This window comes from Capsicum annuum, chromosome 10 (genome assembly GCF_002878395.1).
Source record: "Capsicum annuum cultivar UCD-10X-F1 chromosome 10, UCD10Xv1.1, whole genome shotgun sequence".
In the NCBI taxonomy this organism is placed as follows: Eukaryota; Viridiplantae; Streptophyta; class Magnoliopsida; order Solanales; family Solanaceae; genus Capsicum; species Capsicum annuum.
Window position 1 is genome coordinate 115,015,472 of NC_061120.1, and position 21,151 is coordinate 115,036,622.

The following is a 21,151-nucleotide window of genomic DNA, read 5'->3' on the forward strand; positions in this document are numbered from 1 at the left end:
CTTTCAAACGCCGAAAACTAAGGTTCGACTTGCATGTGTTAAGCATATAGTCTGAGTAGCATGATGTTCACTTCTTAGCGCTTAGGCCACTACCTAAAAGTAAGCTTTTCACTCTTTTCCTCTTACATAACAACGATGGAGGAGATAGTAAGCACGACTTTCTATGCAATGATTTCTTCTTCTCTTATGATTTATCAAGTTACAGGGGGGAGACCAAGAGAGTAGATTGGCTGGTTTTTCCAGTCAAGTATAGTTGATAATCCCATTTTTGAATATGAATTTGAGTAGATTCTCTTTATTATTCTTATGACTTTGTTCCGTCTATGATATGGTTAGTACCATGACATTCCCTAAGAACGATTGGTCCCCTTCAAGAAAGACAATACTCTGGACTTTAGAACAATGGGATGCAAAACTACCCAAAGTATAGAATACTATCTGCCCAACCCAATTATTATTTATAATAATCAAGAATTTTATTAGGTTGGAAACCTCCTTTCGGAGGTCTCTTGAGAAAGAAGGCAAATATTGCTGTTTGACCTATAAAAAGAATAACTTTTTATCTAACATAAGAAAAAGAATATACAAACTAAATACAGATTGTAGATTCTTATCCCTCATAGTCATATATTGTCCCTCTTCGTAAGAAGCAATCCCCGGTAATTGGAACAAATAAAGGGAAGTTATCAATGGTAATGCCACCAGAGGTAACAACCTAATGGTCCCTTCTAAAGGACCACGCCGGAGGAGATCGATATAGGATCTGGAGGTTTTCGTCTCTGCTCCAATTAGGGCTAATTGGGGAAGAACTCAGTCGATTGATCCTCGCTCACCCTATTGGATCGAATGAATCGGTCTCGGTAGGGGGCGCCTGGGTTCCAACTAGGAATCCTGTCTATGAAGAGTGGTCTGGCTACGAATCTCTCCAATGAAGGATCAGAGATTGTGGTAAAATGTTAGTGTATAAAGACAAGGATAAGATGGTAAATGTCATTCTTACACCATCCTATCAATATCCTTTTACATATTACCCTTACCAATGCTCCATTTAGCATCAATAGGAAGGAAGCAGTCCAAACACCCTGCAATAAATCAAATAGGGAAGTTATCAATGGTATCATTCTTTTCAACCAGAAATAACAACCCATTAACATTTGGATGTTACAAGTAGATCCATTATCTACTAAGCGTTGTGCACTCCATCTTCCTACAGAAAAGGGGGGAATCCCCTTTATCTTGATGGAGGTAGCTCCACCATGATGCATTCTCTTTATTATTATAAATATAGCTTTTTTATCTTCCACCTTATCTCCACAGCTTTGAACGACTCCTTTCCCTTCCTCTTTTTTTCATTTCAAGCATGGACCTTAACTTACCGAACTGGCTTAGTAAAGTCAAAATTATTAGCTGTCAACTGTTCATAGTCAGTAGTGGAAGAGGGCGTAGCTTTGATTGCTCAAGTTTCCCTCTCATGGTTGAATGTGAAAAAGAATTTCTTTTGTTTAGCAACAGTCTTATAAGGATAATGCTTCCCCTGTGCCTTATGAATAATTAATAAGGAAGACCGGGCTAAAGGTAACTACGTTTTGCTCACCTAGTGAAAGGCATAGTAGGTAAAAAGGCTATTGGTTGCTTTACTTTCTTACCTCGGGTAGGTTGAAAAAGCTGCTGACGAAGAATAGTTTTTTTTTCTCTTACGACCTTTCATGCCAAGGAGGGTTGAAGGGATCGATGCCAACAGCCTTTCACTAGGTGCGTAGCATTCTTTATAGCCGTCACGAAAGCTCCCGAAGAGAAAGAGGTCTTTGCTGCTTGACTGCGTGAACCAGGTTAAGGTCTTGCTTTTGTCATTCCCGCTGTTAACATCCCATCGAGTTAGCTAGTGTTGGGTGAAAGGGATTTAGGAATGAATAGAAGGCTAAGTCCTTGCTAGGAATTCTGGGTAACTTTCTATATTCCTTAACGTTACAAGTGAATCTTACTTCCTACGGTACCCCCTTGGACCTTAGCCTCTTAAGGGTTGGATTCTAGTGGCGGGCTCTTGGGTCGTTCAGACCCATATCTGGTAAAAGTGGTTGCCTAGTTGTCCCTACACCCCCTTATCATGCGTGTCTGTGGGTGCAGTTTGTGCTAGCGTTTTGGCGCTCGCCTTATGTTTCTCAGTCCTCTTTCGTCGAGATGTCTTTTAAAATGATTTTTACCCGCATCAAAACAAGACCCACTATACTAAATTTAGCCAATTCGGGTATGGATGGGGATTCCCCAAAAGATTCTACAAATTTGGATTTGGATGCCCCTGCGCATAAACATATGGATAGGGATGCCGATTCAGATGCGGCTAGAGAGGCTCGTTTGAGTGATTCATAAACCCTCTTATTATATACAGATATGGATATTCCTTGTCATTCTAATCTTGATATAGTTCCAACAGGCCTATTCTTTGACTCTCCTATAGTGTATAGTATATTCTTTCCATCTTCCTACTAGGATGGATATTCTAACAATAAACTACCTAGCTTAGCTAGTTGGCAGCTCCGCATCATGAACTGCATCGAAAAGGGCATTCGATCTCTCTAGTGGCGGGCTCTTGGGTCATTCAGACCCATATCTAGTGAAAGTGGTGGCCTAGTTGTCCCTACACCCCCTTATCATGCGTGTCTGTGGGTGCAGTTTGTCCTAGCGTTTTGGCGCTCACCTTATGGTTCTCAGTCCTCTTTCATCGAGATGCCTTTTAAAATGATTTTTTCCCGCATCAAAACAAGACCCACTATACTAAATTTAGCCAATTCGGGTATGGATGGGGATTCCCCAATAGATTCTACAAATTCGGATTTGGATGCCCCTGCGCATAAACATATGGATAGGGATGCCGATTCAGATGCGGCTAGAAAGGCTCGTTTGAGTGATTCATAAACCCTTGTCGGGATAAACAAGCAAGGGTTTCATCTCTACTTATGGGAATACTACTTCAAGAAATGCTGCTTTAGGATAAACGTCATATGTTGTGATAGAAACTGGATATTTTCCTATGGCTTGGACCATTTCACTCGAGAACTCATTAGGGGAAAGAATTCTTCAGCATAGTTACAAAAAGGTGGTCTACGACCATTAGATCCCTAGAAAGAGGAGCAACTAAGAACAGAGGGGTATAAAAGAATGAAAGGAATGTCTTCGATCTTGCTCTTGTTCCCTGTAGGTTTATGGCACGCTAGGCTAACTAAGAAAGGTATTCTATCTTTCTCTTTTTATTGTTTGGCTCGATAGAATTGTTTAGAATCCTCGCCTAGCTTCCTCTTTCCATAGATATGAAGACTATAAAACGTCGATCAGAGAGAAGGGTTGTTCTAAGATATAGAAGTAGTTAAGGGCTTGACTAAGTAGTAGATATGGGATTGAGGGGCGCAGGAGTAGGGTTGTACTCTAGAGGTAATTCTATACTCCATTCTTCCTCCTGGCTTCCTTTTTATTCTCACTCTCATCCAACTGATAAATGCAATTGGAGTAGAATTGCTTTCCCTTACTAGGTTTAGGAATCCGTAATTCTTCAAGAAGACGAGATTAACCCGGGTCAAAAGAAAGCTTCTTATCGAGAGACAGATTACAGCAAAAATGACTCATGAGGATAGCTGGAAGCAAAGAACATTCTTTTGTGGCTTACCCTTTCTATAATAGAACGGTTCAACTGGTTAGGCGGTCTGGCGCATTATTCACGGTGCTTTATTTAAAGCAGTGTGCATCATCCGGGGTGATAAAAAAGAACCATACCCTTTTGACAGTGTCCCTGTCCCTTAATCATCAGGCTACCCTCGGATTCTTCCCTCCAGATATGTTTGAGGTGGGCGGGAAGGATAGAACCCAACTTATTATATACGGATATGGATATTCCTTGTCATTCTAATCTTGATATAGTTCCAACAGGCCTATTCTTTGACTCTCCTATAGTGTATAGTATATTCTTTCCATCTTCCTACTACGATGGATATTCTAACAATAAACTACCTAGCTTAGCTAGTTGGCAGCTCCGCATCATGAACTGCATCGGAAAGGGCATTCGATCTCTCTTTTATGGGCTCTTTTCCTCGTATCTGACCTATCCGAGTTAGCCCTCACAAGCGGACAAAGAGGTGGATCATCTGATCTTGAAATAGGTTATCCTGGCTATCCCAATCTTTTATCTGTTCATTTTGTCAGGTATCTGAATCATACGATTCTGAGGATTCTGCGTTTCACATTTATTCTATAGGACTAAAACGATGCCTTTCCTCGCTAGTTGGAATAAAAACCTCAACAACAGCCTTCTCCCTTCTTCCTATCCTTTCTACCTATGAAACGAGTCCCTCTTTTATTCACTAAAGAAGACGTAGCTGATAGATGGATGAATATACATTTGATGGCTAGTTCTATGAATCAAAATCTCAAGTTAGAAGCATCGCTGAAAGCCAATTGATTCGATTTTCTCGAAATCAATGAGTGGACTTGAAATCATAGATCCATTTTGTGAACCATGTGACTCAGACAAAAATCCTATATCTTACCCACCCAGTGCTATTCTTATTGAATTTCAAAGATTTCGTTTGCTGTCAAAGCGCATTTTGTGAAGTGTTCTCCTACCCCTGTCACCTGAGATAAAGTCAACTGGAAACCGTGATCGGAGTCGTGGTTTGAAGATGATGATTTGAAGATTTATTCGACAGAAAAGGGTGTCTTGGTTGCCGATACCGAGGTTGGATGGATCATTCCACCTGGAAATAGCAAAAGTGGAGTTTGGCACAGGTCAAAGGGGAAAGCAAGGAGGAATTCCACTTTGGAAATGAAAAGGGCAGTTCCAAACGAAGGACCCTGGGCAAGCTTCCCTGTGTCCAAGTGTCAAGTCCCGAGGGCTTGTGTCCGCCAAAAGCTTCCTTTTTTCTTTTTAGTCTTTCCTTGTAATGAACTGAAAGGTGAGAGGTAGGGCTCAGTCTCAAGATTGAATTTGTTGTCACTAGTCAGTCCAACTGCACGAATGAAAGGCGAAAGTCAAGATTACGTGCAACCAGGCATAACGTGTCAAAGGTCACCGAGTCGTAGTAAAGGGGAATATGTTGTTTTGTGCATCCAACAACTGAAAGAGTTTGCGGAGAAGGGTTGAGTTGCATAATAGAAGATTCGTAGGTCAAGAAATCGTTGGATTTGAAATTGAACTCTCTACCTTGGGCGGATAGAAATTTAGACTTTCAATGGTCCACTCTTCTCTCCTCATGATCGAAGTGACCCCAGAAGTTGGGTATTCCTTCTTAAGAGGACACTAACCCTCCCAATCTTGCTAGCCGGGGGCTTAGTCTTTCAAGATTAAATCTTTCCCCTTCCGGTCCCAGGGAATCGCTCTTATAGTAGGAGGTTTACTATGTCCCCAACTTCTCTTTATTAAGAAAGTAGGTTTTCTACTATAATTAGATTTTGCTCATAAAAACAGAAGCTTGTAATATAGCTAGACCAAATTCAATAAATGGAGTCCGGTAATAACATTATGAAACTGAACCCATATGCGAGAAAGTAGAAGCAGCGGGTACGTCTGTTCAGGTTCATTCATGTCCAATAAACTTCAAACAAAAGGAGATTCGGGTATCAGAGTTGAGTGGACAGGCGACGGGAGGATGGGGGGAAGAGTAAAGACAAGACGAAAGCAAGAGTTCTGGCATCTTACTTTACTAGTTTCATTTCCGTATGATAGTCGCCCCTTTCTCAGTGCTCCCTTTTTCGGTAAAGCAGAGTGAGCAGCTTCTTTCTTTACTACTGCTGCCATACCATAAAGAAGTCCAATAGCTGCGCTTACTTCTTTCTTCAACCCTGAAAAGAGCATATGCATCTTGGGATTGTCTCCATCTCAGAAGTGGATTCCCCTACAAGGGTACTTAAGTACGACTATGGCTATGAAAAGCTTATCGAAAGTGGAGGAAAAAGCATAAACTCAACTCTAAAAGTTTCAGTTGCCTCCCTCTCTCTGCCCTATAACTGAAAAAAGGAGCACGGCGAAAAGCCAACCTTCTTTTTTTTTATTCATTTGACGAGGGATTAAGTACTGAATTAATGAAATTTTACCTATATCGTGAAAAAGAGCTGCTCTAGATTTAGTGTGCACCCTTTCTCCTATGAGGAAAGTTACTCTTTTCGATTCATGTCTGGCCCTTCTTGGGTCTGGATCATAGTATACTGGCGACTTTGTCCTTGAATTCATTCTATTTCATATCCACCGATCTGTGGAAGAGACCAAGGAAGAGTAAGATAGATTTAGGGCCGGCAGGTGGGTCTAGAATAGATTCCCCAACGGGTCCTGACTTTTCAACAACAGAGGGAAAAACTTACTCTTTTAAGTCAAAGTCAAAGTTGGGTAGACTAAGATGGAGTTTATTTTACAGTTGTTCCAGGGATATGGGTATAGAGTGAATTCTATTCACTCTTTATGAAGTGGAGTGCACTCCAACTATCATAAATAGAAAAGTCAGTATGGTGCCCAGGTAGACGCGCAGACCGAGTGAGTTTTTGCCGATCCAGATATGCCAAAGATTGAGAACTATGAGGGTACGGTGCTATCCTTGTACTTTGTTTGTTGCACATGGCCTAATGTACACTTGCCCCCTTTTTCTCACTCTTTTGGTGTCAATTTAAATCTGTTTTCTTTATGCTACCAAAAGATGGAAAGGGGAATTGATTCGTTCCTTCCTTGCGGAGGACGAATCAAGGCCTGAAGTTGGTTCGTCGAACAAGAGGAGAGAAGGATCAACAAAGATTTCATACCCTATGCTAGTTCTTTTTCTCTCTCTCCCAGATATTCCTTTAAAAAGTCCTCCACCTATTCTCGTGTGATGACATCTATGATTGTGAAATATTGGAATGAACAGTTGCAACAATCATGTTCAATTTCTTTTAACAGTTTTAGATTGTGGTTCTTTGTAATCAAAGGCGAGAAGGAAGTTCATGGAAAGGTAGCTCACATACCTTTCCAGGCCTAATTCTTTAATAATCACTTCAGCTCTTTCATACTTCTGACGTCGACTCATCTTGCTTTGAATTCTTAAGAATGCAGCAAAAATGAAGGCTTCCTCTACACTCAATTGTGGAAAAAGCTCATCATTTTGTGTCACGAAACCCACCCAGCACAACATTGCTCAATTCGTTATGGAAGTTAATACAAAATCATATACATTGAAAGAACGACTTTTTTAGATTCTTGGTTTTAAGGCAATAAAAAGAGAGAAGGAAAAAAGAATTATTGATGGATAGGTAATATACCTCCTATTGATAGCTGTATTATATGGGATGTCATTGTATGTGACAGTTCCTCTGACATTTTCTTGCAATCTTCCTCCCAATATCTTTAACAGGGTTGTTTTCCCACTGCCAGAAGGCCCCATTAAGGCAAGAATTTCACCCTTCCTTCTTCAAACCTTGAGTATCTGCTTGTAATTGTCATGGTGAAACTGGGAAGCTACCTTTGATACAACTGCCTTGACCGGATTATTGGAGGAAGCTTGGCTAATCTTCACCTTGTACTCAACATCCGCGAAATGCATTCAAAGACCATTTAAATGGCAGAATCCAAAACTCTGAAACATATATCAACAATTTAATTCTTTGACACATTTCTGAGAAATGAAAGATTGGTTAGAGAAAAAATTACCTTGAGAAATATGGGGAGGGGTTGATCTTTATCAGCAATTGATGTATCATCCTCTACCTCTATATTAATTTTAGAGCTTCTATTTCTGAGGTAAGCTTGAGACATGAACTCTATGTTATGGACAAAGCCATTGCTTCCAGCAATCTGCATGGAGCCAACAGCTGGAGGGGACAATGATAAATCCTCAATTTCATCTTGTCTAACATGCTCCATTATGTCGTGAACTGCAAGTTAAGCGTTGCTCCTGGGTGTTGGACAAAGCAAATTTTTATATATGGTGGATAAGATAGACATAACCAAAACTCTGCCTAAATATTGAAACTGTTGAGCCATATGCTTTCTATGGGAAACTCGAGACTCTTTAGAATTGTGAATTTCTAGTTACCACACGCACTTGGTGCGCTTGACTTTCTTTAAAATTCTCTTATAACCAAGTGTTCAAATGACACTGTTTGGGGTATTCTAACTCAGCAACGATGTACTAGCTGTTAATACATAATTAACTAAATCAAAGTGTTCCCTCTCTGATATCTAACATTTTTTAGATGAGACGGTTCATATAATTCACCATAGTAGAGCAGGCAGAGGTGAAGGATCGAGTCGTCTGTTCATAGTTTCACTTCGCTTTTGCCATTCTATTCCCCTTGGACTATTAAGGGAAAGCAAGGACACCGGTGATCTCTACATTTACCTATGTAATTTCAAAATCTGCTTTCAAGCAGCTCTATTTTCTAAGGGAGAGTGGACTAAAAAAGGAGAAGCGTCATGCATCATGCTTTTGCATACCATCTAGTATACATTAAAGAAAATGGCTTCCTTAATTAAACTAGCTTCCTCATCTTCTCTTCCCCCCAAAAACTTCACTCCAGAGGAATCGCATATTCTTAAGCGAGAAGATCAGACTCTTATTATTGAATTTCCATTGTTTGCACGTAATAGTTCATTCTCTAGAGTTTTTTTATGCTCAATCATTCCGCTTTCCCTTTCCATTGGACCAGGTCAAGGCTACTGTAAGCAGTTCTGATCTCAAGCACCTATCATGGTTTTCGAGTAGCTTTGATCCACCGGAGCAGTTACAATTGCTTCAGCTGGAGCTGCGATAATTGCTTTAGCGGGCGACAAGCATAACTGTTCTGAAGTTCTAGTTAGAAAGAGGGGTTGGTAATCTAATCCCTCTTAGTGGTCTCATAGTAGAGTGAGTAATCCTCGGGCAGTCATCTATGAGTTGAAGCAGGAACAAAGAATCAATATAAGGTGAAAGAACCTTCTTTCATTTGAATTTCTTACTTCCCTAGTCAGCCTCTAACTTTACTCTTGAATCTATGGGCTTGGAAACCTACTTTCTGAAGTGGGCCCTACCACGTATACAGTTTATGGAACCATGCCTAGCTGCGGTGTCAAGCTTATATCCTCTGCCTCTTTCTTGAAAAGAAACTATGCCTGATAAGGCAAATAAAGACTCATCTTCTTTCATATCATATGTGTCAGAAGCATCAAATGATGTTTTATGAGGTGGGGGAATTCTAATCCAATGCCCTAAGCTCGCGGTGACAGAATACTGTTATGTTCCTGGAGAGTGCTCCCCCAGGAGTTATGAGCCCAGAGTTCTGTCCCTGGCACTTTCACCTTCCACGGAACCAGAAGCATGAAAGATGTGATGACGCATTTTAGAAGAAAGTCTTTCTCTTTATTGATGTCGGACTTCATCTGCCTTATAGCAATGAAAAGATATTCCCTTAGTCTTTGCCCAGCTCTTCTTCCAGGGAAACAGTCTTTGATAGCGCTCTTGCTCAAATTTTTGTGATTTGTGGCCTTAAGAGAATCAGGAGATATTTAATAGTTTGGGTCGAGCATCTAATCTTATTAAAAGTTGTCCTTTCAAACCTTATTCTCCGAATGGACAAAGAGCAAGAAGTAAAGTACTATCCTCTAGGAGGGAAGTTCAGGGGTTAGAGTGTGCCTGATTCATATGTAGTTTCCTCTCTGAAAGATGCCCAATCAAGAAGGATGTGCCACCATGCCTGATGGGCAAGAAGCTAGGGCAGTTAAGGAGGGTTATATTGGGTGATCATATCCGAACTTGAAAGATTTTCCGCGAAATAAGAATCAGATTGGATTGAAGGTAAGGACGGCGAAGCTGGAACATTTTCTATGGTTTTGATTCTTCCTAAGTGGTTAGGTCACTCCTCTTATCTCCGATTGGGGAAGTCTCCAATTCCCTTACTTCAATTTCCAATGACTCGGTATAATGCTCACTTGACTATCGTGTAGGTAAAGTGTTTACTGGTCCACCGGGTGAGACCTCTTGTACTCCTTCTTTCGCTGATTAAGAGCCAGATGAGAATCCTCTCAAATCCTCGAATGAGAAATTCCCTTAAGGAAGGAATGAATCTAGGGAAGAAGTCGCAAGGATAGTTCCATTTCTCCGTTAGCTGGGGATATGACTTCCAGCTGAGAAACCTGCTCTTGCTTCATTTGCTGAATCTGGAGATTTATACTTGTTAGAAACTGTATTCTTACTCTTCTTTGTATTTCCAGGGGTCTTTCACAAACTAAGGCAAAGAAAGAGTCTTATTCTCCCTTTCAGTCAGCCGGAAGTAATAAGATTGCTGCTCTAGCCCTAGCTGCTCTACGCGGATACGATCTTTCCTTACTGAACAGCTTCCCCAGATCATGTTACAATTAGAGTTGTGGAGATAGAGAAAGCTCATTCTTCTTTAATAGTAAAGGCCTTTTCACGAGCTGGGCTCGAACCTGCACTTCCCTGTGACGAAGTTCATTCCAAAAATCTAGTTGGAGATCAGTCTATCGACTAGTGCTTGAACTAAGATTGTCTCAAAAGAGAAAGGGAATGAGTCTGAAAAGACAGGTCGAGAAGGGTTGCGAGCTCAAACGAATAGAGTTCAAGCCAAAAGTATTTCAAAATAGAAAGAGAAAGGATGGAATGAAGTAGCTCGCCTAAAAGAAAAGGAATGAAGCACTCGACTATGATTGTTGGAAAAGAGAGGCAGGGCCCGAGGCACTTGCTGACGAGCAGGCGGGACAAGACTAACTTGAAAAGATGCTCTACTTGAAAGGCAATGGTTTTGAGGGTACTAACTATGATATATGGGTTAGGAAAAGAAAATAGTAGCTCAGGTTCTCAAGGTATACTAGCAGGGCATGACTAGAATCGTAGAAAGAAGCTGGGGAGAAAGATCCTAGTGCAAGCATTGAGTCAAACTAATTCAGGTATAGCAAGATAGTTCTTATCTTCTTCTTCTACCTACTTTCCTTTATAGCACTTCTAGCCTTGAAAAGATAATCTTTCTTAGTTGTCCACTACCTCACTCTTTATTTTTCCTATCTCAAGGGAGTTCTATTCCCCTCAGACTATTAAGGGAAAGCAAGGACACCTGTGAACTCGGATAACCTTGTGGCATACCATCGAATCTACTCTACCCTATGCTACCCTCTTTCTTTCTTGTGATTCAACCACGGCGGATATTTAGTCAACTGCGGTTACGCTTACACCAAGAACTCCTATTCTATTTCATCAAGATCTGATTCAATTGCAGCACTTACTGTAACAAGAAGAGCATGAACTCATTCTCAAGGACATTTGCAGCAGCTGGCTTTTTTTCCTAGGATATTTAGTAAGGCTAGGTTCAATAGAGGCAATCCATTTATTCATAGTAGCTTTCCAACGGGAAAACTCTTTCAATCAGGCAAGTAAGCCAAGCAAGGCAAATCGCCAATCGATTTCCCAATCTAACTACAGACAAAACACCACGCCCACAGGCTCGGCTGAACCGAGCCACCCAGGCCACAAGCGACAAAGAGGCGATTCTCATACTGAAGAAGCAGTGGCTACCATTTTTGAAGTCCACCATCAGGAACAGCCTCAAGCTGGTGGCCCATCCCAAGAAGCTGCTGCTGAGCTCGTAGAGACTGAAGCCAAGCCTGGAAGGGCAAACTAAGGAACTCAGACTGTGGGGCAGGAACCTGTGATCCATTCAGTTAACCATATGTTCTTTCTACTAGCGAAAATGGTGCCTTTAAAGCAAACTAAGAGCAGGGAAGGAACTATGGCCGGCATAAGCTCACCAATTATGATGCATGACTAACGTATCTTTTTTTTTCCAAATAATCTGGGCATTTTACTTTGGGCTGGGAGGGCTTCCACTAGGGAAAGGCACCTGCTCTCCAATTTCTATTCTTTGTTATTTGTATTGAACTAATCTGTTCCAAATGCGGGAGTCATTCTTTCAATTCAGTAGAGTGAGAATCGCCTTTTTAGGAGTATACCGGGGCCATTCTTCTAAGAAATAATAAAAGTAGGGCAATATTTGACTCTTCACACTTAACCTATCTCAGCTTTCATTAAAAATCTCATCAATAAAATGATCAAAAATCGTTCGCTTCTCCCTTCCTCTCCTCTCTTTAAACTGAGAAAGAAGAAAGAAGGACTGAGTCTTGCAGATCTGCTGCTTCAGATTCATTGAGTTGGGTGTTGCTTCCTTCTGTTTGCCAATGAGTCTCTTGAATATTTTGAGAGAGCCGTAGAGCCACATTTTGATGGTTATTTATATCCATATAGAAATGTGCAATAGGTAACAGGTAGGTTGAGTTAGACCATTCAGGGAGGTGGTAAGAGACGGTTGTTCCCTATTCGCAATTATGTAAAATAGTGACTTCTATTTCCTATCTATAAGTGGGCAATTATGTAAAATAGCGACCAAGAGCGTCCCTTGCTGAAATTGAGAAGAGGAAAGAAGAATGAATGTTATTCCTTTGACTTGAAATCGGCAATGAACCGTTGGCCATTGAGTGTTATGTATTCCCTTAAGTCTTGTATCTTTGGGTCTACATTTGCATCTTCAATAGTCAATAGTTCTTTGGGTCTCAACACCTTTATGGTTGGGAGACCAATCACTAAAAGAATGTATGAGATTGCATTTCTTTGTGGTCAGCCATTAGGTTACTATGGATCATGGTCTCTCTTTTTATTGTCCCATCACTATATAGTGTAGTTAGCAGCCAAGAAAGCATACCCGTATCTTAATCGTCCATTTAAGGACTACACTTTGTTAGGTGATGATATCCTAATCACCAATAAACAAGTGGCCCTACAGTACCAAATATTACTGGATTGGCTCGGTGTTACTATTTCTGATGCTAAGTCTATCATATCAGACACTGGTGCTGTTGAGTTTGCCAAGAAGTTTTGGGTTAAATCAATGCAAATTGATTTATCTCCAATATCTTTAAGGTTATTATTGTCCTATAGGACAACTCTTGGACTCTGCACTGTGTCGAATAAGTATCCGATAGGAATATCAGTTTTACAAAGATTAGGTGATGCTGGTTTTAGAGTTCGTTCATGTCTTTATTCTACCCAATCTAAAAAATGGGAAAGATTGAAGGCGGCTGCACAAAATCCAAACCGGTCACATCCACTACCTCTAGAATATTAGATTGGAAGAGGGAAGCCTCTCAATCCTTATCTGAAGGGGAAGATAGTGGATTTTCTCCGAAAGGAATTAAAACCTATGGAGATACGTCTCTTCCATGAAGAGATGGTGTTCGATAAAGAAAGGGATATCTTAGAGCACACTGTAATCCATAATTGGGTTAAAATGTGGCTCAAATAGTGTTCCTGGTATTATACAGTTGCGTTGTCTGAGGATGTATCCTTAGATCAACTTATGGATGTTCCTATATGTAGCACAACTTGGAGAAGGTCAACTAAAGATCTGGATATGATCAAGTTCGGCCTAATCTGGAAGTGTTATGATATGGGAGATGGTTGGGATTTGACAACTACACCAAGGTATTTGTTAGATCCTGATACAGTAATCCAATTTAATCAATGGATATATGGCGGTTATAAAGGGTGCTGCTTCTTTCTCCTAGTTTTGTGTGTCTTTTTCAGCGATCTCAATGTATTTCAGATTCTAATTTCATCTTCTGATGAAGGAGACATCATTAGCTCACTTGTCTTGGTTTAGTCTTTTGACCCTAAAAGCATAGAACATACTCATTTGATGTAGGGATCGGGGAATGAGCTTCACAACAAAGATTAGAGGTGAATGGTTTGAAAGTAGATGCTAGTGGATCAAATTATGTATTAAGCCAACCCATTCTTTCTATCTATTCTTTTTATCAGTAAAGAGGTGCCTCGGGCTCTTTTCCAAGGGGCATAGGGTATTGAGAAGTAGGTAGCGAAGGAAGGAAAGATCCCTTTAAAAGCCGTAAGCAAGATGCATATCTTTCTTCTCTTTTCAAAGATGGGGCTGATGGGCCCCTGCTGAGATTTATTCCTCGTATCATGATAGAGTGAATAGGGATTACAGAACAGCAACTGAATATTGGCTTTTTTAAGTGAGTTGACCTGAGGACCTCTTTTTTACTATGTATAAAAAATGGAAAATCATAATAAAGTGGGTTTGGCTGCTAATAAATAAGGAGGTCATCCGCTCACCAATTAGGTTGTGTTGAGCATGAATTCTATGTTCCACTTGGGATGCGAGACTCTCTCTTCTATATTCGTATCATCCTTCCTATTGTATCTTCATAGTAGATCGCTCAGCCTGATTCTACTTAAAGAGAGGAGGGGCATAAGTTCTACAAAATGTGTATGTTAAGCATGACGATTGGTTCGTTGCTTCAAGACTAGATTGAAGGCATTCTGCCAATAACATTTGAATAAGACGAAGGCAATAGGTGTCAATGAACTAGGTACTTTCCGACCAACTACCCAAACTCCAACCAGCTTTTTTGAAGATGTCTGCTGCGGATATTTCCTATGGTTTATGGAAGAGAGAAGAGAACATCACATCAAGTCAATATCTATAGAAAGAGGTGCTTCTAACTAATTTTGTCTGAGCCTTGAATGAACTACATTCTCTTCGATCCCTTTCCGAAACCATCCCTAGACCTCTTCTTTTGAATGTTTTCCAGGGCTATTTTTTCAGTCGCAGGTGCTGCTATAACTAATTGGTTCTTCAATTGATTGGTGAAGAAAGGAATTTAGTATGGAACAATAAAGTTTAATGGATGCGTAGGCAATCTCGGCACTGAACTCATTGCAGAAAGAGACAGGCAAGACGACGGATTTTGTTGGTGAGTCTTCTGCTAGGGGAACAATGATTCTTTCCCCTAAAGGGTAATAGAATGGGGTGGGGTCTCCTTTACTCGCTTTCCCACACAGCTGCGTAAGAGCTTATTCGACAATAGTAAGACGACTGACTGATATGAGATTGAGCGAGGAAATGCCAAACTCTCTCTCTTACGTTAGTTAATCATATGCCATCCATAGAGTTCAGTAGGGACACCTTTAAAGGAGAGTGAGCTATCCATTTAAGAAGGGAAAAGTCTCTTTGAAAGTTCACTCATTAAAACATTAAAAGAAAAACTTCCTCTCTGTCGAGGATTTTCCTCACTAAGCTTTCAGGACAAGGACTATAAATGATTCTAACAGAGACAGCCCCGTCTTCTCTTAGCTATATGCTAAATACTAGTCTTTACCTTTCATCTCTATGTTCCAGTCAATAAAATCCTCCAAGTGACTGACTAATCTTGAGATCGCAGGGCTCATAGGATGGGAAAATCCCTTCTCTTCATTTCATTATTTCATTGACGGGTTTTCACGACGTAAGTTAGTGGAAGCAAAGGGGCAATCGACTGCCTAAAGGACTCCATTTGTGGTTGAAGGCTAAGTTCATTCTTCGATATATCTCACTCCGCTATGCTAGTTCACTCTAGAAGACCTATTATAGTTAGTAGTATAGATTAGTTAGATTCGTAGAACAGAAGAAGAGCTTTTACTTTTTCATTATATTATATTAGTAAAGCGTTAGCACCTCCATAGAGTAAGGCTCTCTTCTGGTTCTGGATAGCTGCAAAGCCTTCTATGTTGGTATGGAGACTGCTTCCCGTTCGCTAAACAACCCCCTATTACAACACTTAACTATCCTTCAAGGGGCGAACTCCACCTATTTTTGAGCGGTGATCCGAAAATGAAAATCAATCTCTTCATACAATCCGTCTTGGTGTTATGATGTAGACGTGAGAGTCTTCCCAGATGTGACTAGAGAATAGCCCAACATAACTCAATTATCATGTTAGCGGGACTAGTGACTCCGCACTTTCTTTGTCCGAATTCATTTGATTCCAAGTGCTCCCTATTTCAATCGAAGAAGGATTAAACTAAAATGAGAGTCATTTTGATGATAAAGAGCTTTTTTGCTTTTCTTATGAACATTGCTTTTGGAAGCTCTCACTTATTATAACTTATAATAAGCTCTGACATGAGACTTATGAACTCATTGGTTTTCTGCGGATTTCATTATCAAGAATTGTATCCATGCTTTCGTGCATAATTTCTCTTGACCCATTACTAATTCCCCCAGTGTAGATCTACTTGTTGTTAATAGATCGGTAAGAGTCTTGTTCCGAGAGATAACTCTTCTATAGAGTTCATTAATATCCGAGCTCATTATCTTACATCTATCTGAAGGATGCGTCGTAGTTCGGTAGGAAGAACTGGTAGTAGACATAAAATAAAGGGCACTCCAGCTTTTTGTCATGTTCCTTCATAGAGAGTGAAATCGTTCCAGTTGGATCCACCTTTGGGCCTTCGTGCCTCGGTTCAAAGAACTACCTGATGCCACATCCTTCGCTCTTGATGGATGGTAGCTGGATTGCCGATTGCCTAGTTCAATGGTTGCTATCTTGCTAAACAGCAGCCTTGTCTTCACCTTTAATCCCATCTATCCTTGTAATGCCGACTCTGATATTCTCGTTCCTGGTTACATTTTTTTCATTTCCTTTACCTTCGACTAGCCATTTAACAGATTCAAAAGGACCAAAGTTGTTCAAAGCGAAAGAAGTTCCGATCACAGACAACTTCTAAAAGAAGAGAAAAGAGAAGAGGGGCAAGGGCATCAAGACCAAAGAAGGAGCTAAGACCGCTTAGGCCTTTTACTAATGCCCCCACACTAAAAGAGAGAAATCTATGTAACTTTGGATCTTAGCAGCAGTTTTTGAAAAGACTAGTAGTGCTTATTCCTTGATTTTTTAATAAATTGAATTACCCGAGTTAACTGAGGAAGTTCTAGTAAAACGCTTGAATGCAGACTGACTTTTTCTCGCATCTCACTCTTTGTTCAAAGAGTCATTCTTTCTAGCAGCTATCTAATACTGGTCAAGAGCTGCCATTGGATGAACTTTCATGAATTCTCTTTCCGGTTTGGTTTCCAAGAGGTGTCAACCATAAAAAAAGATCCTATCCTTCAAAGATCGATCTAATAATTGCTTAAGTAAGGTAGTCACTTCTTTTTTTCGCTTGATAGAAATATCATAAAAGAAGAAAGAAGTTCATGTAGGTCGGATCCTAGTGTAGATAAATGCTATCCGACTTGAACGATCGAATCGATTCTTTCACTTTGTAGAAAGCATATTACTAATTGATTCTTTGGCTATTTTGTGTTCGAATTCTAAACCGGCAAGGCGCTGCTGGATGCTTCTGATCAATAGAACACGAAGAAGATAAAAAAAAGGTTATGATAAGCTTGATCAGAGGAAAGTTTATGATGAGCATTTATTTGAGTCGATTATTTCCAAGATCTAATTCCAGTTTTTTCTTATGTAGGGGAAATGCCTTACAATCTGAAGTTTTACGCTTAAGGGAAGAAATGTTCTTGGTGGATGCAGGACTTGGGACTCCCAGAATTTGCATGCAAGATAAGCCTACAGGAGTGCTAAACAACTGAGCCACCAGGTTTGAGAATAGGGTGGGATTCCTTGATCTAGTGGCCGATGAATCAATGATCAAAGAGCAGATTTTGGAGAGATTCTTCATCTATCTAGTAGCCGGTGAATCACTGATCAAAGAGCGAGCCGCCGCCAGGTTTAATGATTTGGTGGGATCGACAGATGTAGTGGCTGGTGAACCGCTTCTTCTTCTTCCATGAAGATTCAGACAAAATCGAGCTTGGATGGAACTGAACAAGATTAGGTGAACGAATACAAAGGTCAAAGGCCTTATTATTGATAAAGTAAAAAGAGGTTATTCAGTAGCTATCGCAGGTTTTATTACTTTTCTTCCATTCCATCGCAGAAGGAAAAGGATATCGAATGATCGATTCACCATTGAGAACATTAACCCCAAAAAGACTAATATTGTTGTGTGGATCTCTCTATGAATGGAAAAGGAGTGCTTCGGATCGGGAGTAACCACTAGTGATAGGGCAAAAATAGGGGGGAAGGACAAAGGAAAGAGCGATGCCTGCATTAAGATTTAAAACTTGTCATCTACTTTCAGGAAATGTTTGGAACAGAGAACTTACAATAATACAACGCCGTATTCTCTGAAGATTGAGGAACAAGAAGAGATCTATTAAGAGAAAGATTTATTCTAGAGAAAATCTTAACAGTTACATCCAATCACAAACTACACGAAAGTTGTCCCTTTTTTATGGAGATTTACCCATCACAGAGATGCACAGAGAAAGAGAACGAACTTTATATATCCCTTTTCTACTCAATCCAGGAACAAGATCAGACGTTATCCCGGTTCCTCTCCATTTTTGTGAAACTATTCATCAAGCAAGGCAACCGATAAGTCATTGAAGGGTTTGTGTGAATAATGGAATGGTTAACATTACTCATTTTAAACTCTCCCACGGTGATATAATATCTTGTCAAGAAAATGATGCGAGAACCCGTGGTGAAGAAATAAAGAGATCCTTCTATATCAAAATCTCAGTTGAGAAAATAATAGGCAAATTCCTGGATCACCCATGGAGAAGAACCAAAACAGAATGGTTCTGCCTACTCAAAACTAAGAGGGGATGCCTCCTACTACTAAAATCCCAGTTTTTGCAACAGTTGTGTTCTTCTATGCAAGAAGAAGACTTGGAAAGAACAAAGAAGTTTGGATCCAAAAAAGTATGCTTAGGCAGTTCTTTCTCTGAGCACAACAGAATGAAGAGGAATTTGTATCATTTCAAATCCCTATTCTTATTGAAGAGAAGGAACGAGAAAAACCGAAATATTCCTACTCGAACAAGAAGTCCTACATTTTACAACTCTTCTTTATATAGTAATTCGACCTATTGCTCCGCATCCCCCCATCAGTTTACTAAAAAGATCAAAATAAAAAGGATCGAACTACCTACTCATTATTCGGAGGTGAATCATAGAACACCAAAAGCTGTGGTATCTTATGGACCTAACATAGGTCACATACCTTATGACATAAGATTGAAAGATCCAAACCTTCTTCTTCAGAGCAGAAAGGGACGTGGCCAAAACATATAAAGATCGGCGTAGTCATTCATAGGGACATATCTATCTGGATAGAGGATAGTCTAGGCCGATTCATAGATAGATCTCTCTCCATATAGATAGGTATCTCCGTGGATAGAGATAAAGATAGGGATCCATCTAGATCTTGATTCACCATTTCCATATTTTTTCTTTTTTATGATTGATTGCCTTTTTTTTTTATTTTGACGACAAGTTTTCGTTTTCAATCTTAATGCAGGAGCATTCAGCCACTTGACTCTAAGGAAAGGAAACATTATTTTTTTCATTCTTTTCTTATGAGGTCGTGTACAATAACCTTAACCGCACAAGCCTGGGCCGGGCCTACCTCCATCCCTAGAGGAACTATATGAGGCGAAAGCTCTATGTACGATTTTGAAGCCGAGCCTTTCCAATAATGGGGCCTTGGGACCGATATGATGATTGGTTTAGGTAGCACCTACTACGGGCACCTGTAGGGATTAGTGTGTGAGACCACGATCCACAAACTGACACATGGGACTCACCCTTTACTTGGGAATAGAGAGGGGAAACATAGTATGTCACAAGAGCGAGGCGAGGGTTGGAACCCTACTACGAGAAAGGTGCCTCGCGAGCCGGGCTTTTAGAGATGAGGCTTTTTGGCAAAGCCAAGTCAACTTCGGGCCACCAAACCCTGCAACTGATGAGAAGGCCTTATGGAGTAAAGGGAAGCGTGTACGTTGTAACACTCCTTCCCTTCCAAAGGTGCCTAAAGGATGGGCCAGATGCAGCAGAGCGACGACAGGGGAGCGGGTTCCCCACTGGAAGGGGGACAGGAGACGGCCATCTCAAGGCACATCACGACCTACAAGCAACACCGACGAGACCTGGGAAAGCAACCCAATTGGGTGTCAGAGGATCCATAGTACCTGCAGCCTCTCGGACTTCATATTCATCATTTTGGAAAGTGAGGGGAAGGGATCTCTTTTCTGCAATGAAAAAAAAAGAAGCATATTTAACTCGGCACAACCTAACGATACATCCAATACCAATGATCTATGCCTAGAATGCATTGCTAGATCTCTTCTCTAGAAAGATATACAGGTAACAACGAATGCGCTTTAACCCTGGGCTTCCCTTTCATTACTTCTTTTATGACGAGAGAACCGCATCCGCATCAGTCAAAGTGGTGGTTAATGTTCTTTAAATAAAGCTCTGTTGAACCCCTACTTGAAAGGGAGAATAGCAGAGTTGTTGTACAGCCTAAGGTCTTTTCCTATAGAGAAAGCGGCTAACTACCTGCAAATTCTGACCTGGACCCTTCTATTGCAATTAGTTTCTTCTTGATGTACTTTATCGTATAAAGGCCAAAGTATGCCGAAATGGAAAAATTCATTGGTTGTATTTTGGCGTCTTCTTTATGCGTGATGTATGTGCCCTGTTCAAATAGACTATTCTTTTCGTTTAGTAGCATTCGAATGGTTTATCTTGGAAATCAAATTCTTGAGGATTGGCCTCTTGCTATCTAATTTACCGAGTAAGTTAGTAAGTAATTGAGGGCTACCTCTGCCCAACTCTTACCACAGGCTGGCTTTGAAAGATGTCAGAGTGAATTCGATTCTTCGATTCAATTACTTTTCTAATTCCAACCCCGCACGTGGATGTAGAAAAGTGCGTGAATGGCATACGCAAGATTGGGGATGGACAACGGAAATTCATTTAGTATAGTGAGCTAGGAAGCACTAGCTAGGCAAGTCATACTGGGAATGCTGTTCCACACATTGGTTCAATTCTACCTTCCACATCCAATTCTTCTTTCATTATAAGGCCCAACCCTTATTGTGCAACTAAACTCTCGCCTTATTGGGTTGTGGCATTTACTTGAGCTAGGAAGCCTGCTAGTCGTACTAATAGCTTGAAGTCATGTCTTGAAGGCTTGCCCCCGACCCCCAACCTAGAAACAACACTAAGATATTTCTTTTCCATTTTTTTGGTTAAAAGCATCGCGTAGTATAGTGATAGTGCCCGATCCGCAGCTGCGGAGTCCGCCATCCCTTGAAAACACCTCCCAAAGGGGAGGGTTATAGTATAGATGTATGCTAAGGAATATTATTAGTAAGACAGACGTATAAAGTGCATATGTACTATAGCTTCAAAAGAAAATAGATCCTTCTTTGGGTGTTCTGGTGGTGCCCCCGTCTGGTCTACTATCGTCTTTTCACC

The 21,151-nt window shown here is 40.6% G+C and overlaps 2 protein-coding genes across 2 annotated transcripts; one reads left to right on the forward strand and one right to left on the reverse strand.

The window, feature by feature from the left end:
- Positions 1-6,656: 6,656 nt before the first annotated feature.
- On the reverse strand, positions 6,657-7,142 carry LOC124887776 (ABC transporter G family member 26-like). The gene is made up of 2 exons (XM_047397697.1): positions 6,976-7,142; positions 6,657-6,849 (listed from the first exon to the last, which is right to left on the reverse strand). Exons 1-2 carry the CDS (start codon positions 7,140-7,142, stop codon positions 6,657-6,659), a joined length of 360 nt encoding a protein of 119 aa, XP_047253653.1.
- Positions 7,143-17,799: 10,657 nt separating this feature from the next.
- LOC107851082 (ribosomal protein S4, mitochondrial) lies at positions 17,800-18,976 on the forward strand. The gene is given in 1 exon segment (XM_016695988.2): positions 17,800-18,976. A coding segment is annotated over 1 exon segment (1,038 nt). The 5' UTR covers positions 17,800-17,923; the 3' UTR covers positions 18,962-18,976.
- Positions 18,977-21,151: the final 2,175 nt, after the last annotated feature.

What these genes read in the sequence shown, in the direction of transcription:
- LOC124887776 (XM_047397697.1), bottom strand. Translation starts at nt 7,142, where the DNA reads ATGTTGTGCTGGGTGGGTTTCGTGACACAAAATGATGAGCTTTTTCCA. An exon ending in AAAGAATTAGGCCTGGAAAG is followed by an intron (nt 6,850 to 6,975) that starts GTATGTGAGCTA and finishes TCACAATCATAG; the next exon opens with ATGTCATCACACGAGAATAG.